We start from the raw sequence: 18851 nt of genomic DNA on the forward strand, positions 1-18851 counted from the left end.
CAGTTGGTATGTTAGCTGGTTTATTCCAGCACAGATGTAGATTTGATTCCCACAATTACCGACTTTGGGGAGGGTTATTAGTGGCAAGACTTTCGAACCGTTATTGATCCGAACAATCAGACCATTTAGCTCCAGAATCATCCAAGCAATTGGTTTTGTTTTACCTTAAACCTGGTCCTTGGCAAAAAATGGTTGAATTAATTAATAACCCATTCAACAGTTGTTTAGCTGTTTTATTTTAATTATTTTTTTTGTCAAAAAGGGCCATCAATTCTAACCATCAACCAAAAACAGTGGCCAAGACAATTCCAGTTTCAGGTTAATTTTTAAAAACATTGATTAGTGGTATGTATCACCAAATAACAAAAAAAAAGCCTTAATAAATTTAAGAAAAATGTGAAAAAGATATGATAAGTTTTAAATAATATCCATTTTTTATATTGATGATATTAGGGTTGACGGTTTGATCCATTGAAGCCAGACAGTTAAACCCATACTTTTCAAAACCGGACCAGGCTGGATGGTCCGACCGGAAAAATCGGGAATCAGTCAGATGACTGGATTTTTCATAAAAACTGTGATTTTGATCAGTAAACCGCTGGTTTTGACCGATTTTCTTTTTTTTTTAATTTTTTTTTTGTCAAAACGGGGCCAACCATTCGATTCAAACGATCGGACGTTTATGATTAAACCAATGACCCATTAATCTATGTGGGAAATGTTCAACTTCCAGGCTGGGGTTTTAAAATGCTGGCCTCTAGTGATGTGACGATTCATTTGATGAGACATGTTATCATCCATTTGTCCTGTAATCATCTTAGACGTAATGGCCCCAGCATCAGAAGCCACCATTGAATGTTTGGATAGTCTCAATGGTTAATTGCAACTACCCGGGCTAGTCACCAGGCAAATTGCATCCTAAAGCGTGTACATAGGAGCCCAGCAGCTGAATCTTGTTCCTATTCAATTTTGTCCAGAGGACTGATGTTTGCACATGCGGTTTGTCAGCTAGGAGATGATTCAGAATTCAGGACTTGCTGCTGTCTGGGGTTACAAGCTTGCAGTTATGATCAAGCACGACAGTATTTTTCTTTTTTATCATTCTGTTTTTTCGTTTTGGATCCAAGAAAAAATACGTTTAAAATCATCATCAAGTTTTTGAAAACGAAAAACAGCTTGACAAAAATGAAAAATACTGCCGTGCTGGATCACAAGTTCACAACTGCAAGCTTAATTACTGGCTGCATGTGGATACACCAATACAATAAGTTTTTCAAGACTTTTAGACTTTAAACCATTAAGGAGGACCTTCTAATAAAGTAAAAAAAAAAAATAATATGGCAATATGTATCAATATGGTAATACCATATCATTATGTATCGATATTTTAATGTGTAAAAATGCAAATTATACATACTTGTACCCACCATGTTTTTGGGTCCACGAAACTTGCCAAATGTCCAATGTTTAGACCATCATATGGATCCTACACTCCTACGTTGATAGGTATCTGTCTCAAAACCCAAGACCCTCTCAGATTATCTACATTTTTTTTGGGTAAACACTAGTCAGAGGTCGTCAGCCAACTCTAAATACAAATACCGAATATCATTATTTTTTGGGCAACAGTCTGAGCTCATTTTACAGATTATGAAATATGAATACAAAATGTTGGGGATCGGGAACGTATTTAGAGAAATTAAATCTAGAAATAAGCAAAGGGTAAATCAACAATAAAAAAACGGAAAACTGTCTCCCTTCTCCAACCAATGCCCCGTCGGTAAGGAACTGAAAGTCTGAAACACAAATAGAGAGAGAGAGAGAGAGCTACACTCAGAGAAGGGTTGCTGGTAGTTGGCCTCTTCTTTCTTTTCTTCTGCATTCATTCGTTTCTTCTCTTTCGCTTTATTCCTTTTCTTCGCTTTTGTGTTTCTTTTGAATGACCGAAGGCAAGGATAATGGTGTGTGTCGATGGAGAGGAAGAGGTAAGAGGGAATCAAATGGAGGGAGCTGAGGAAGAACTAGAGAGGAGGAGCCGGTTCTTAAGCAGTCTAATACAGAAGAAGAAAGCGCTTGACCAAAAAGAGCACAAAGAGAAGAATGAGAGGTTCAGCATTCAAGTCAGGGCCTCGGACATGCCTGTTGCTTTACAAGACCGAGCCTTTCGCTGTGCCAAGGAATCCCTCGACTCCATGCCCAAAAAGCTTGACAGCAAACGCCTTGCTCTTGCCCTTAAGAAGGTAATGCTTTAATATTAAGATTGAAGCTTTCTTGTTGTCTGCCTTCGTTTTCTGTTATTGTTCTATTGTTACAACGTCTGATTCTGCTTCTTAGTATTAAGAGTATAGAGGTCTTGCAATTTTGAAGCCGAACTGGGTTCCCCTTATTAGGCAGATAAGTAATGAGGACTCTTTGTGAGACCTGATTAATATGTTTGTATTAGTCCTGATTTATGATGTTTTCATATTTTCTTCCGAACTGTATAGATGATTTCATTTTGGAATTCACATAGACCTCGTTGGGATTCTGATCCCAATACATTTGGACCTTTAATGTTGTTACTGATATGCATGAACATAGAATTTACAAGTAAGTTTGTATTTACTTCATAAATGGTTTCTATATATGCAGTTATGCACCAACGGCCTTGTTACCAATTATTTTTTTTTTTTGGGGGGGGGGGGGGGGGGGGGGGGTAGGGTATAAATAAAAGATCTGAAATTTGTTGTTTCTTTAAGCCAAAGATGACAGTTCTGGTCAATGCAAGGCTGCTTGCAAGCTCTCTTGCCTGTCTTCTTAATTTTCTTGAGGTAGCGAGTTCTTTGTAGCAGCCAGTAACTTGTCCAATACTCAAGCTTCTGTTCCGAGTACTTGAAAGTATATTCTGTCGGTCTTTCTGTTTTTTCTGTTGGGAGATTTTTTTTTTTTTCTTTTCAGTGCAACCTTTCATCATTTTTATGTAGATTAGCTTCGTCACTGAAAGGCTCAAATTTCTGACCTGGAAGGAATTCTTTAAAGTAAATTCTGATAATCTTTATGTTTTCTCGTTAACTGTATTTCTTATTTTTTACCATCTTCCGTTTAGCTTTTATATGCGAAGCCCTTTGTTTAGGAAATTAAAAGGAGGTCTACATGTTCCTTGGTTAATGTGATCGATGGATTTCTTTTAGTTTTTTTAGGTTATTGCTTTCTCTCATTCTCTGAAGGAAGCAGCAAAAGATGAATCAAAGGGAACTTTAAGCACATTTAAGCAGTGGATTGCCCTAAGAGGCCATTTAACATATTCAACTTCAGGATACGAGTGCAATTTGGGCTGCATTGGGCTGGTTTGTGCCAACCTTCTCCAACCCAAAGTGCAGAAGACTCAAACACTGAACAAAGCCCCAAATAAAGTTCGGTTAGGTTGGACTCAGGTTAGGCTTGGTTTGAATAAAAGTTTGTCAACATAACATATGATGCTTTATTTTGTTGATAAGCAGTATAGAATGTATTATATTAATAATCAAAAAGGAGGGTGAGACACCCTCAACTCATATACAAAAGTGTGACTATGATTTTGCACAGATTATATAAAATGAAAGCCTTTACATGACAACTCAAAAATCTTCATCAACTGGAAATTTGAAAGATTAACTTTCAAGCTTTGACTCCTGATATTAAATGTTAAATTAATCTCACTAGTCTGAAACATGTTCCTTTATATTCTAACATGTTTCAGAACATAAAAAAAAGGAAATGCTCAAAAGCATACACATAATGGGACTCAATCAATCAGTTTGCCCAAGATCCCATCTGAGCCCAACTGATTTTGAACCAGGTTTACCTTTTCCAATTCAAGTATACCTGGGGTATAGATGTTTTACATGACCCAACTTAAAGTTGAGGTAAGTCTAGTTTGGTTGAACCGAATCCAAGTTGCACCTGTAATCCAAGAGTTAGTTCATAGCTATTGAAAAACATTAGGTCAACAGTTCTAGAGTCAACTGGTATCTTTACTTTCTGTAGATTCGATGCATTCTTGAATCTTTTTTTTGTAGGTAAGCCATAGGATGTAGCAAGGACAGCTGGATATGGTATTGAATATGAAACCTAAACTAAAAAGTGAAGTATCCAACATGATACGGCACCCTTGTACAGGTTTCAGGGTACCATAGTTGGTAGCTGATCTGAAAACATTACTAATCTTGGGAAATAGATGATAAATATGATATACCTAGGCATTACGTAAACCAAACCCAAGAAACTTCTTTATGGAGGCAAACATAAACTCTATGATACATGGTCATATACCACAATGTAACTTGGGAAGGTGGTCCCCAAATACAATTTAGATATTCCCAGTCTGCTTCATACTAAGCTATTAGCTAGCCAAGTATGGCTTATCCATGAATCCATATAATGGAGATCTTTATGCTAAATATTGGGGTTTGAGCCTCCCTAATGAAGTGATCTGAAGATCCATGGGTGTCTAGGGCATCCTATCACTATCTGAGAGTCTCCCTCAATCTCTTACGATTCTAACACACTGAGTAGGCACAGACCCTGGAGGAAAGACCTGGCTTCTGCTCTGTATCTAAGAGTCTTCCTGAGAGACCAGAATTTCCCAAGGAGCAATTGAAGTTTACCTTTACTACTACACGAGTGTGTGTCAGTAGGGTGTCTCTTTCTATGGATTCTTTATCTGCTTGGATGTGGATGAACATGCTATTAGCTACTAAGGCTCAAGGTGCAAACCATACTGTCAAAAGAGTAGTTCATCTTCCATGCACACCAATGAGAAACACTGGTTTTTGAAGAACATCTTGTTCAAGTGGGCTCTTACATCAACCATGTTGCTGATAGACTTCGAGAGTAAGGGATTGAATCATTGAAGACAAAATCTCATTTTGGGGGCACCAGGCCTGAGGGCAGTAGTACAGCTTTTACTATTTCTGCTTTATGCTCATTAAATCCAGTCAGCATTAGCTTCTGTATGCATTTTATATTTTTCACCTGCTAAAAGTTGGTAGTAGGAAGCTTTTTATAGTAGTATTTCTTTTGTAAATTGTAATACTAATTTTATTACTATAAGGGGGCATTCTTTTTTCGGATTTTGAGAGGGGGGAAAGTTGGTCAATGGGATTTTGGTTCCCATTGACCAAGAATCCCATGTTCTTTTTTCAGATTTATGTGGGGACTAGGGAAAGTTTATTTTCCTGGGTATCACTTACCCGGATAAGTGATACCCATCTCCTAGGTGGGTAAATAACTTTCCCACGTAGGGGGGAAGTTGCCAACACTTGAATGGGACAAAAATGCCCCTTTTAATAATGGATTTGTATGGCTAAAATGGTCATTGCCTTGTTTACATGAGAAATAAAAGAACATGGGTAAATGCACTTACCCGGGTAAGTGTTTCCCAGGAAAAACTTACCCAGGTAACTGCATTTACCTAGGTAAATAACTTACCGAAAAGCGAACGGAGCTTAAAAAAGAGGGAGAGATTCCCTCAAAGATATGTTTACAATTACATAGCTATAGTAGTAATAAAATTACAAGTTACCAATAGGACAAAAAGGAAACGCTGGTCTTCTATAGATTTCTGTTTCATGCTTCTCTCTTCGTATTTGCCGATCTCTCAACCCACTGGATATTATCCACCATTTCCTCAAATAATCTTAGCACCTTCCTCATGTGATTTCTAAGCTCCCATGGACCTTCTTGCTTGTTTCTAATCCATCCCATAATCACCTTTGAATCTCCACAACTGGGTTGCAATAATTACAGGTCGTTGCTATATTTAGTCCTTGGAGTGCTGCCAACTAAGTGTAGAAGCATAACTCAAAGAAAAGAACAATAACCAAATGGAATGATCTATAATTTTAAGGTTCTTTACTCACATATTATAGATTTGTAAAGGAGTAGAGTCCTCAAGTTTCATTTCAATGTTGGTATTTGTGGGTGTCTAACATAGTTTATACTCACATATGCTTTATCTTCCTATTCTAGTTTATCTCTTTGTTTTTTATGCTATTATCTTTCAGTTTAACCCGTGCATGGTTGAAATATTTCTTTCTTCCAAGGTGTCTGCAAAACTACTATAGATCAGTTGATATTACTAATTTTGAAGAATGGTTAAATTTGTTAGAGCATGTTCGTGCATAGGTGATCCCAGATAGTTGGAATGAGGCTTAGTTCCGTATTTGCTGACTTAGTTTAGTTTATTCAGGTATTATGATATGGAGATGCATTGCTATCATATATGAAACTAGAACTACCTGAAATTTTTTAAGATCTGTTGCAAACAACTTCAGTGGGAAATTTTTGTATCCTGATGCTCCTTATCTGTTTCCTATTTGTTTTTTTTTTTTTTCCAAACTAGAAAATGCACTAGTTTATCTACCTAATTGACAGGTTAATCCAAAACATGGTGATACAAAGGATTTTCTTTTTCCCTTTTCTTTCTTTTCCTTAAACAGGCATGTATTTGAAAAGAAATCTGTGGACTTGATCTATTATAAGACTTCCCATCAACACAGGTATCATGGTACTTAGTTTGGCTCTTAGAATTACTTGGGAACCCTTCCATATCTGTTGCAGAAGTCTACACAGAATATTTAACATATTGCTAAATGCTGAATAATAATTGTTATCAGAAGTTTATGATGAAACAAAACTGCATGTATATTTTTGTTATTTCTCAGTTTTATCAAGCTCTTTGATGAGAATATAAGTTAATATCTTCTAGGGCAAAAATATGGTTCTTTTGTACCTCACCCTTAAAATTGTTTATTTCTTTCTTATTCCTCCATGCATAAGATGCCATTCTAATTCATCTAGTATAGCATAAAAGGAAAGAAAAACAATTGTGCTTTGGTGCAGTGTGGTGTCTGGCACAGCCTGCTTGGAGCCAATTTTTGTCCTGGATTTTACAAGTTAAAAATGTTTTACTTTGGATTAAGAACAATTTTAATAGGTTCTTCTTGGTTGTACAGGAGTTTGACACATCGTATGGTCCAGCTTGGCATTGCATTGTAGGGACAAGCTTCGGTTCATATGTCACACATTCTCTAGGAGGTTTCTTGTACTTCTCCATTGACAAGATCTACATCCTTCTCTTCAGGACTGCTGTTGAACCTTTAGACCAATGAAATTACTCAGCATCATCATCCAAGCCTCATCCCAAGTATATGGAGTTGGCTAGAGTGCTAGACCAATGAAATTACCACGAACTTAAATTCTACAAGCACATATGCAAGAATAGACCCATAAGGTTTATTAACACGTAAAATTATGAAACTGCGTTAAGATATCATCATGTCTTATTTGCTTTACCATTCCATGGAGGGTGAAGTCCTGAAACACATTCTAGAACCTTAGATCACTAGCACATACTCCATTTTGCAACTCAGTGCTTTGTTGTGATGGTGGTACATCATAATATAAACTTTAAATTCACTCTACAACTGTGTGTTCCGTGATGCAATATTGGCTTCTCACGGGGCAAGTTCTTAGTTGCTTGGTCTGCATATTCATATGTAAGAATGTGCGTGTATATAGAGCTGTATGAACAAAGGATGTCATGTTCATTATATGCTCACGAGGGGAATGCGCTTCATTTTGAATTTGAGGCCTGTTATTCTGATTGAACCGAAACTCCTTTCCTCTCAATCAAGGCGTCAAAGCACAGTGCCAGACTCGGTCAGCTAGATTAGATTGGAGACATTACAGCTTCCGGATCAAGCAAGCGTTTGGCCTCAGTTATCTGAGTCATATGGTGATTCAGCTGAAACATTACGGCTTCCATCTACTATATGGCAAGAGACAATTCATTTAAAACATGACACAAGGCTTCTTATCAACCGGTTATTACCAAGCCAAATACACCATTAGTGGGAGTTTTAGGGGGTGTTCTGTAGTGTGAATGAGAAATTGGTGGATGTAGACCGGTCAACACTACATCATATGATAGGGACCAATCCACACCATACTACACTCACAGTGGTGTTACATAACCATACTTTTTTGATTCCGTGCATCTCATATCATAAATATCTAATTTTTGTATTTTATATGATAAATATTTTGAAAAAATGCATCAATGAATTAATATTAATCAATAAATATTAATTTTTTTATAAAACAAAAGTAAAATAATTAAATTAACATGCTTGAACTTGACCCCCTTAGACCCCAATTAACCAAACTACCCTTATCCCTATTATCAAAGCTGACCAAACTTTCTAATTTAACCTAATTCGAAGGAGGCACTATTCATCGCCTTCCAATGAGAACAATAGGATGGAAACCAAAATCTCTCTCTCTGTATTCCTTATTCCTCCTATTCGTCTCTTCTTCTTCCTCTCCTCCCTATTTGCATTGCTCTCAGACCGTCGTCCAACTCTGCTCTCCAACCATAGAGGAGACTTCACAGCCACAACATCTGCAAGTCTTCCTTCCATTTTCTTTGCAATTTCACACTTTTTTCTCCCATTCTCTATCATCTACACCGACTCCCTTCACCATTCTTGGCCTCCTCCAACTATTTATACACCCCCTTTGTTTTCCTCCATTGGTTGAGCAAAATTGAAGTCAACAGCCATCACCTAAACCATTTATCAAGGTATCAGACAAGAGTCACACTCGAAAGAATTACCCCTCTCACTCACGTCTCCATGTGTTTTTCCCGTTAGTACACCCAACCAAACGAGTCTTTTATTTGTTATTGATTATTTCATTTGATGATAAAGATATTACTCCAACTTCAACATAGAGCTCAAATCGTCGCCTTCCATGGGGTTGCTCCATTAGGGCCTTAGGCTACATACAATAAATTCCTTCCCGGACTGAAAAATGCTTGAATAAAGCCAATCAACGAGTCTTCTCAACTTTAGCTAAATCAAAAATGTTTTAGCTGCCTCTTTCTTTTTCCATTATTCACTGCCTCCTCCCCACATTATTCACTGCCTCCTCCCCACATCAGCTAAATTCCTTCCATGGGGTTGCTCCATTGGTGAATGCTGAAGGCCTCCTCCCCACATTATTCACTGCCTCTTTTCTTTTTCCATGCACCCTGCATTTTTTACTGAGAAATTTTACAGCCGAGAATTTTAATTTAGAGTATGCCAATTAATTTTGAAATTCACATCGTACTGTTTGCTGAAAGCTAAATCCACTTATCTAGGTTCAAAATTATAATTTTTTTAATGATTTACACTAAAATTTCTACAGCTTCATTAAAAGAAAATGTATAAGCAACTGGATAACCTGAAGATATATATGGGAAAAAATAGGAAATATGCCAATGCAACTTATTTCAAAATCCAAAAAAAAAAATCAGAGATAAAAACTTAAAGTCAAAATCAAACCAGCGCTTGCTCTCAGTCGAATGGCCAAAGCTTTCCACATCAGAACCTTGAGAAGGAACCCTCTTCATGGTTTTATCAGAAGAATCACTTCGATGCTAGACGAAGCCTTCATCTTCTCTTTAAGAGTGGGTCTGACTGATTAATTGCCTGGAGCAAACCAAATCAAATCCCACTCTTAAAGAGAAAAGTCATCAAGCAACACCCAGAATAAAAGAAACCCTCCGACCCACAAAGAGAGCAAACCCTCCCTTCGCTTCTCTTCAGTGTGGTTAAAGCAAAACGATCATCATCGAGCACACCCACTTGTTTTCCAATCAAAGGATCAAATAAAACAAAACAAAAAAAAAAAAATTCAAAAACAGATTGAGAGAATCACGTCTAGAAGAGTTTTTTTTTAGAGAGAACGAAAATGACTAATGAAGGATGCTTTCATCGGTTCGATCATAACTATGGTTAGAGAGAAAAATTACAGGGATTTGGGAGAATAGGGGAAAAGAGGGAGAAAAACCTTTAAGACGAATGGCAACAAAATTAGGGTTAACAAATTTTGGGAGAGATGGTGGCCAATTTATAGCCTTACACTGAAATTAGGGTTTTTGGTTCAACTGGACATTACGGCACAACAAATCAGCCTCAACTTTTCCATAAACTACGCAAATGCCCCATAATGTCTCATGAGTCTTCGATTCTTCGCGAGCCCAGTTGGGCCAACCGGCCAAGCTTCTCTATTGTTTGTTTAAAGAAAAAGGAAATTTTTACTTTATTATTCTGAACTTTGGGATAGTTTCAAGTAAGTATCCGAACATTAAAATGTTTTAATGCAGTACCCAAATTTTTAAAAATTGTCGATTCGATCCCTGTCATTAGTATTCCATTATGTTTGTCGGTCACGTGATGACTTAAATTTTTTAATATATCTGAAATACCCTTTGAATATAATTTAGGATCATTTTACCCTTTTCAAATCGATTTAATATTTCCCCCAAATATACGGTTGGTGTGGTGAAGACTGGGTGTCGCCGCCATTATCGTAGCAGAAGCTATGGACTTCCGATGGCCTCAACGGACCTCGCCTCCGCTAAATATCATGGCATGGTGGTGCCGCCCAATTTTATCTTGATAAATTATGCCAATCGTTGCTTGTTTCAGTCCTTGGTGTGCTTGCGGAAAACCAAAGAGAGATAGAGCTTGCAGGAAAACCAGAGAGAGTGCGCCTGCGGGAAAACGAGAGAGAGAGAGAGAGTGCGCTTGCGGGAAAACCAAAGAGAGGAAAACTAGAAAGAGAGTGTGTGGACCTACGGGAAAACCAGAGAAAGATTGGGAGATTACTAGTAACAAATCCATCATTAGCGTGGAGAACGACCCTAATGTTGGACGAAGTGGAGTGAGTAAGATAAGGGAGGTGAAAGTGTTTTGCGTATGTAATCAATCAGTAACAAAGCCACCATTTCCCAGGTAAAGCTTATTGTTATTGTTAATTTATCACATGCACTTCCTCTTGTTTCTATAATTCTTTCCACTATGCTTTTTCACTTATTATTTATTCGTCTATGGATCTTCATCTTCAACTCTGCCTTTTCACTTCACAGGTTATATGCTCAATGCTCTGAAAAAAGTTCCTTTTTTTTCATGAAAGGCCCTTGTTCTGTTTTCTCTTGTTTTAGTTCAACTGCAACTCTGAACAATTTGTATTAGTTTTTTGTTTGGTGGATAGATTTGTGGATTTCGCTGGCTTTTGACTCCGCTCAGAGAACACATATGGTTGTGAAAATTTGAGAGTAATTTAAGAGATTCTTCCTCTTTTTTTTTTTTTCTTCTCTTATCTCTCTATCTACTCTTGTGCTGCAGGGCCTGGGTTTTCAGGCGTTCATTTGGGAACTCGTATTGTTAAATCTTATCTGGGTTTAGCCACGAAACTTCACCACCATATTCTAACTGTCAATGTTGTGATAGAGTTTTAAGGCTTCTATTTGTTCTCCGATTGGCATATCCTATTCAGCAACAAATCTAACCAAGAACTGATGTTTCTGTGAGATGATTATAATAGAATAATTGTTACGATGTGAATATGTTTGTAGATCGTTAGAAATCTGAGGTGTTGGAAGTAGAGTGAGAAATAAAATTTGGGCTATATCATTCAATTCATCTCCACCTTACTTTAATGGTTCACCCAGAACATAATGAATGGATTTTTGTTGAGCTTCCTTGGTAGTTCTACTTTGAGGACTGCTTGTTAGATGAGACTAACGAGTATGTTATGTTTACTCTAACAAATCAGACCAATTAGATCTCTGTCAAGCACTCTGTTGAAAGAGAATGAGACCTACGGAAGGTAAGAGCAACTACAGAACACACCGGGATTTTATGTGAAGGATAAGAGCAACCCTTCTCCATAGAGGTTTCTCTCTGGCAACGACTGAATACACTGGGATTTCTCTCCGGTAACGATTTCTAAGAAGAGCTCGTTGGCGGCAAATGTTGCCACTTCGAACAGGACCTCTAGTGTTTGTTCTCTCTTTTATGAACCGCTAAGGTTATTTTGTCATTCCACTTGTTTGTTAACGTCAGTTAACGGTTTGGGACCAAATTGACAGTTTTTCAAAGTTTGGGTACTGCATTGACACATTTTAATTTTAATGTTTGGGTACTAACTTAATGCTACTCCCAAAGTTTAGGATATTAAAATGAAATATTCCCTAAAAAATACCACAAAATTCTCAATGGATTGTAGAGCTGTCAATGGATCGGATCTGATTTGGGACAAGGTGTACACCATCCTCATAATTAATCGGTTATTCGAAAGAAAAAATAAAAATGTTAATTATTTTTAATTTATATATAATAAATTAATAGATAGTATAATATATACAGTTATATATTTTATATTTATAAACTATAATTAAAATGATTTGGATTGGAATATTGGATGAAGTTAAATCCGAATCCAATCTAAAGATATTCAAATCAGATGTTGGACCAAATTTTGGAATTTCAAAGTCCTTAACAGCCCAAAGCACAGTCCAACCTGAGCCTGAGGTCAAGTTTGATCTGCTCAACCCAGGCACTGCTTGTGCTGAAATTTGACATACATGTGTGTATGACTATGTATGTGTGTAGTTAAGTCGGGGTCAGGTGAAGCTGAAGCAACAAAAGAAGTAAGCATGGACTCAACCCAAAAAATAAGAAAGCCCAAAGTTTAACGACTAGGCCCAGGCCATGTAAAATTGCAGACTGGGCTAATCTGTTGAGCCCACCCAAGTTACACCCTCAAAGAAGAGAATGATTTTTCTTTTCTTCCTTGGCCAGAAGCAAACCCATTGGCAAAGGTGCTCCTACAGCCACAGGAAGAAGCCTACTTCGGCAATGGTTGGTTGAGGATGTTGAGGTGCTCCAATGGCGAGAAACCCTGCAACCCTCAACAAACAGCAACCCAACTCTGTCACTTCCTGATGTTCCTAGACTCCTAGCAAAATTAAGGCTGCGTTTGGTTTAAAAGAAAAAGGTAGGGAAAGGAAGCCGAGTTTTGGGTTAGTTTAATTATTTGGAGATCGATATCAAATTCGCCAGTGGCATTGGTGTATATCATATTGTATAGGTTGCGAGGCTGACCACAAAAATACATACATGGCATGACTCTTGAATTTGAATTTGTATCAGTCAATGTATATTACTGTTTCTTCACACAAACTATTAAAGAGGCATTCTCCAATGTGATTGTTTTTCTTGTCGTCATAAAAACCATGAGGTTTGAAAGCAGAGCAAAAATACTGCAAACATGTTCTTGATTCTGTATGCATTTTTTGTTTTCAAAAGTTTGAAGAGTGAATTTGGTTCTTATTTTAGAAAACACAATTTTCATGATTTCAAAGACATGATTTTGCTTGGAAGCGATATGGCAAGCAAGATGATTTGGTGAGGAAGGTGATGCAAATTTTGCATCAACTTTCGAGATGTAAAATTTTGCACTGTTAATGAACTTTGTTTCACATACTGGTGCAAATTGTAGTTACAAATAAATGGATGCAAAACTGAATCAGGTGCAAAATTTATATCCAGTTAAAATTTGCACTGCTTTAACGTATGTGTATATGTATCATCAGTATCCATACATATCCAGAAGTTACCAAGGTTGGGGAATGGAATGGAGCAATGAATCATCAAAATTCAATTCAATGAATGTAATGAGTGAAAGCCTAGTGAAGTGGAGGTTGGATAAACCAAACAAGCCTTTTCAGTTTGGTGAAAGCCTATTGAATTTGAACTGCCTCACTGCTCCCTTTCTCTCCTTTCTGAGGAGCCAAAATCGGGTATTCTGCAGGGTTCCCACCAGCAAGGAACCGTCCCAAAAGTTACAGAAGGATGTTGAGGTCGAGAGAGTATACACCATATATTGAAGAAGAAAAGCCATGTACTGCCCTACAAGAGAAGCACGCTCCAAAGTAGAACCACAGAGAGCAGAATGCTTGTAGTAAAGCTGCCATAGAGAATCCGTGAGGGTGATCCAGAGGCTGTCGAATTTGAAGATGGGGCGAGTAACGTGCCATTAATAGTACCATTCTTGCCACCACTATGCGCATAAAAGAAGATAACAGTCAGTGACATAAACATGACTGAATGAGCCACCAGAAAGGAAGAAAAAATAATGAGGTTGAAAACATAGATGAAGGGGAGAGGTGAAACGGTTGTTCAAACAGGAAACAGCTAGTTCATGCATCTCCATAAGATTTCATTGTTTCCAGCTCAAACTTTTTTGTTAGTTCATGCACGCACGGTCACAAAATGTAAGCATCAAAAATTGAACTAACATACTTTTTTACTGAAAAGTTGAGGATTAGATTTTCATCTTCTAGGGATTATATTATAAAACCAACTTCTGGAAGACATGGGCTGCCTGCACTTCAGAACTGCATTTTATGAAAACCAAAGTTACAAGTTTTTTGGTTTAAAAAATGCACCAATGCTACACACGTAATGGAGGACTTCATCCACCAAAATTTGGTATAACATCATTTTCTAAGGTTTAGGTAACATATAGTAAAAGCAAACATTAATGGGTTATTTCCTTACCTTCCCAGAAAAATACAGGAACCATGACCTGCACCAAAGAAACACTTGTCAGTAACACTTGAAAATAATCCATCTAGGATTAAAAGCAAAATTACATGCATTCTACAGGTGTGGTTCTTTTACTTGGGTCTGTGGTGGTGATTGTAGCCACACCATTGAAGTAACAAGTCCCAGAAGCCATCTCCATCTGGTGATAATATGCATTAAAAGCATAGGTTGCATGAGCATTAACTGTGTCAGGTTCATAGCACGGCTGCCCCTGCAATAAAGGAGAGCAATCCACCTTTCCAGGACCACAGGCCCAATCCAGTGCAGCCTGAACCATCTTTGGATCAGCACTATCCCTTGCAATACAATATGTCTGGTTTGTTGTGTCATTTGCCAACACCATTCCGGAGCCTGTTAGGTGCAGGATATAAACTGGTATGCCATTGGCGTCAAACAGTCCCCAGTTCTTCTCTGAGAGTGGTCCAGGACTCAGATCCTCATTGTAGAGCTCATAAATGTAGGTACTAACTGGAACTCCAGAGTGCTTGGGTGTCCCAGTGTTGTTGAGCACATGCCTGATCAGATTGCTGTTGTATGAGTTGGCATTGTCAAGGGTGGCATCTGGTTCATTGTTGTCACCCTTGGAAGGCCACCCTGACTCAGTTACTACAATGGGAACATTTGTGATGTTAAGATCAGCCATGGAAAAGTAGGCTGCATCCACTATGGCATCAAAAACATTGGTATAGTGGAGCAATGTGTTTGCATCAACTGCTTCTTTATTTGGTGGGAGGGGGCGGAAGAGTGCATAATCCAATGGGATAACTCCATTTGATTGCATGTAGTCATAATAAGGATAGACATTAAGCATGAGGTATGATCCTGTGGACTGTAAGAACTTGAGCAAGGGGACCATGACTGGGTTCCATGAATGATTGAAGAAGGCCTGGGAAGGAGGGAATGAGTCAAGGATGATGGAAGATGAATGTGGTGTAGAGACTTTGATCTGGTTATCAAGGTTTGAGGCAACTAGGGCAGAATGGATGAACTTCAGGGCAGAGACAAGAACAGGGGCTGCATTTGGAAGAGTTGTGAGGACCTCAGATCCAACCGCAATGGCTGTGATGTTAGTGGCAGGGACATGTGCAACAACATTGCGAGCAACCCAGTTGGCTGCGGTGGCATTAGACTGACCTACACCAAGTAGTTGATCATTTGGGACAGAGACAGTGACACGGATGCCAGTATTGGCAAGTGCGAGGAGCATCGCACGGTCAGCATCATACAGCCTTACATGCCGAATCTGCTGGGCTCTTAGCAGGGCCACCACCTGAGTTGGGTCTGGCATATCAGAAAGGGCTGTGCCAATGTTGACACCAATAAAAGCATCTGAAAGATAAGACACAAAAACACAGGATGCGTTCAGAAATGCACACAGTAATGGAGGAAACTGTCATCATCCAAACAGAGGCATCACTTAGAATGACACATAAACATCATATTGTCGTATAGCTGAATGGATAAATTTTACCTGGGCTTCTTACTTTACACAATTTGGATTTTCTTCTTTTTCCTCCAGGTGGAGATTAAAGAAAAGCCTGATGAGCTGCAGGACATGGCCTTTTGACAGCATTTCTCAAAGCATGCATCACAGATGATGGACAAGCATGCAATACAATGTAACCATTACTGCACATAGAAGAAGTTCCTTGGACCACTGCATTTGGGTCCAGCAGAGAGATATGCTCAAAAGACCAAAAGGACAGTCAACCCCATCACAGATCCTAATCTACTTAGCATCAGGCCCAGTCCTAAAATCTGTTATTAAATTGTTAGGATTGTGGTTTCACTTTCATCACTAGAGATAAATACTTTGTACTCATGCATTGCCTTAGTTGAAATAGTGCAAAGCTCATAAAGATGGAGTCACCACCACTCATCAAATGGGCCACATCAAAACAATTTGAATTTGACAGAGAAGAAAATCAATCCAATTGGATCATGAATCATTCATCAAATTTTCTGTCATTTTACAGTATTCTTTTAAGTCCCCACCCCATGTACCCTCTCTCTTACACACATTCTTTGTATGTAAGTTGGCATTTCTTACTCCTCTGTTCATGAATATACACATAAATGATGCAGCTTACAAATAGTACTATGCCAGCTGTAATGGGCATGCTATGGAATTAAGGAGGCACAATCCGACAAATTGGACTTGGAAATCTGGACCAAAAAGTATTAATGTGGAGTTCCATAAATAATCTAACCATGCAACATGATGTCTTTGGCCAGACCCCAGAAAATATAATTACAAGAGACCTTTTTCATGAGAATGGCAGTTTTGTCCTGACTCATTTGACACAATAGCAAGCAGAACTTATGGGTAATAAGGTCATTTCCAGGTCATTTCTTTATTTCCAAAAGTAGGGTTTTACTTGTTAACATTGAGGTAGGTGGATATTAATACTTCAGTTAAGAGCATCATATTACCATTTTAACATGATGGGTAGGTGACAAATGCAACATTTACAAGATACCCAGAATGGCCCAAGGCCCACCCACCATATATTTCTAAAGCATCAAAAGCAATAAATGAATGGTCATGAATCATGATATAGAGATAATAATAGTATATTAAGGCCTTTTTTAGTAAAACTCAATCCATTAATGATGCCAAGGAAATGTACAGATTTAATATTATTTTAATCAGGGATGTGATGGAATGAATAATGGAAAATGATATTGCACATTTAAGAGTCAAGATTTCGTGATCATATTAGATTTGGACGGTTTGGAAAAATGGGCAAGCATGCAAATCAGCATCACTTGTTGGTACTAATGGACTACCCAACTAATGCAAGCAATATTCATCAGGACCAGGTCCGAACTGCCTAGAAATGACTATCATGTCCTCTGTTAGTTGTGGCTTTGGTTGAAGTTGAACAATCGAGGGATATTTTGGTCACCTTAGAAATATAGAGGGTCATTGCCATAATAGAACAACATCTGTAGAGACTCATGGTTAAAACTTAAAATATCTGAAACAAAACAAAAACATGGTGAGCAGCTGTGAGGCAATAGTTTTTGGGTCCTATTGTGCACCCACAAATTGAAAAGGCCATACGTGCATACTTCAGAGAAGGGAGAGGGTACTTGACTAAGGTCATATTGGAGATTTTACTGGTGAACGCAGGCAGGGCCCCAGGAGATTTTTTTTTTTTTTCTTTTCAATAAATCTACATCTACTGCTTTTGTGTGCAGAACAGATTAAAAAGAACCTATTCCATACCGCACAAAGTTAGGACTTTTAAAAACCCAAACATCACTCTTTAGTCTTTACCGCTTCATTTTCATGGCTAACCAGCTCAATCTCGCAGAAAATGAGAACACAAAAGCAAAATGGGAAAAAAACTGAACTTTTTTCTTTTCAGCTTTGGCTTGGTTACCTCCAAAATAAACCCCCGAATGGGTTTTGTAACAGAGATTAATCATGAATCATCATGAAAGAGGTCTACAACATAGCTCAAGCAAAAGGGGAGCAAAAACCAGATCAAAATGCCCACGACCCATCAACAAATGTTTACAGAAACAAAACAGATTAAAAATGACTATAAAAACAGCCCAATCATAACAAATGTATAAAAAAAAGGTCCACAGCTGCATAAATGAACCCACTAACAGACACATCCAAACGGAAACGTCAAAGAAGAAGAAGAAGATGAAGAGGAAGGAAGAGACAGAGAATGAAGAGAAGAAGAAGGGAGCGCACCTTCAGCAGTAACAAGAGAGACAGCCAAAAGCAAAAGAAGCAGCAGGCGAGCCATATACAGATTCTTAAGATGCAAAACCTCAGTCTTGCACAAACCAGACAAACCACTGAGGAATCGGAGAGAGATACCCAACAACGAGAGAGTGACCAAAAAAGAAAACCGAAGAGAGAGAGAGCTCTGCTTTTCAAGTGGTGGTGGAGTGTGGTTGTGGGTGCTGGAATTGGAAAGACGGGAAGACCGAAGTCTGAGGAAGAATGGAATTAGAAATAGGAAAAATTTTTTAAGGGGGGTTTTATTGGTTGATTTTGCCGTTCTGGCCTTCTGAGATGTTCTCAGTCTCACACATCACGTGTGCGTTTGTCAGAGATCAGACGGTTGTGATACACCGGTCAGGACCTCAACCAACCTTGTACCCTTCCGGTCTATCCAGTCGGACCGGAATGGCATGAATCCTCAACCTCAACTCAAGCTGGAAGCTGCTTCCTTCCTGGCCTCCTGCTTCGGGAACGGGTCCAACTGGACATTTCTTTCGGCTTTCCGGAAAAAAAGAGCCAATGTTCTAAGTTGAGCAGTAGAGAGAAGTACATCATTCTCCGATGAAACATGAAAAGAAAGACTGAAACTGAAAGTGCTCCCTCCATGTTTATTTGAACGATCTCGGATCTCGGATCTCGGA

At 38.4% G+C, this 18851-nt stretch overlaps 2 protein-coding genes and 2 long non-coding RNA genes across 5 annotated transcripts; 2 read left to right on the top strand and 2 right to left on the bottom strand.

The window, feature by feature from the left end:
• The first annotated feature begins 1643 nt into the window (after positions 1-1643).
• Positions 1644-9706, top strand: LOC104604764 (dynein light chain 1, cytoplasmic-like). Its single transcript, XM_010269312.3, has 2 exons — positions 1644-2240; positions 6975-9706. The coding sequence occupies exons 1-2, from the start codon at positions 1959-1961 to the stop codon at positions 7128-7130; spliced, it is 438 nt and encodes a 145-aa protein (XP_010267614.1). The 5' UTR covers positions 1644-1958; the 3' UTR covers positions 7131-9706.
• Positions 7298-10057, bottom strand: LOC148801070 (uncharacterized). Its single transcript, XR_016083557.1, has 2 exons — positions 9348-10057; positions 7298-7786 (listed from the first exon to the last, which is right to left on the bottom strand). It is a non-coding gene; the product is annotated as an uncharacterized LOC148801070 (long non-coding RNA).
• A 103-nt stretch (positions 10058-10160) lies between these two features.
• On the top strand, positions 10161-11551 carry LOC104604831 (uncharacterized). Of its 2 annotated transcripts, none has more exons than XR_016084370.1 (2): positions 10161-10802; positions 11196-11551. It is a non-coding gene; the product is annotated as an uncharacterized LOC104604831 (long non-coding RNA). The 2 variants fall into 2 exon arrangements; XR_736475.3 differs by lacking the exon at positions 11196-11551 and adding an exon at positions 10937-11149.
• Positions 11552-13340: 1789 nt separating this feature from the next.
• LOC104604884 (glucan endo-1,3-beta-glucosidase 3-like) lies at positions 13341-18431 on the bottom strand. Its single transcript, XM_010269488.3, has 4 exons — positions 18175-18431; positions 14538-15791; positions 14415-14442; positions 13341-13914 (listed from the first exon to the last, which is right to left on the bottom strand). Exons 1-4 carry the CDS (start codon positions 18227-18229, stop codon positions 13764-13766), a joined length of 1488 nt encoding a protein of 495 aa, XP_010267790.1. The 5' UTR covers positions 18230-18431; the 3' UTR covers positions 13341-13763.
• Between the last annotated feature and the right edge of the window lie 420 nt (positions 18432-18851).

The sequence above is a fragment of the Nelumbo nucifera genome, chromosome 3 (assembly GCF_055504915.1).
Source record: "Nelumbo nucifera cultivar China Antique chromosome 3, China Antique-T2T, whole genome shotgun sequence".
Lineage (NCBI taxonomy): Eukaryota > Viridiplantae > Streptophyta > Magnoliopsida > Proteales > Nelumbonaceae > Nelumbo > Nelumbo nucifera.

Bases quoted from the DNA above. Each gene is read 5' to 3' on its own strand.
- LOC104604764 (XM_010269312.3), top strand. From the start codon at position 1,959: ATGGTGTGTGTCGATGGAGAGGAAGAGGTAAGAGGGAATCAAATGGAG. The intron at 2,241-6,974 runs GTAATGCTTTAA...TTGGTTGTACAG, and splicing joins TTGCTCTTGCCCTTAAGAAG to GAGTTTGACACATCGTATGG.
- LOC104604884 (XM_010269488.3), bottom strand. From the start codon at position 18,229: ATGGCTCGCCTGCTGCTTCTTTTGCTTTTGGCTGTCTCTCTTGTTACT. The intron at 14,443-14,537 runs GTAAAAGAACCA...TCTTTGGTGCAG, and splicing joins AATCACCACCACAGACCCAA to GTCATGGTTCCTGTATTTTT. The intron at 13,915-14,414 runs GTAAGGAAATAA...TTATGCGCATAG, and splicing joins TCCTGTATTTTTCTGGGAAG to TGGTGGCAAGAATGGTACTA.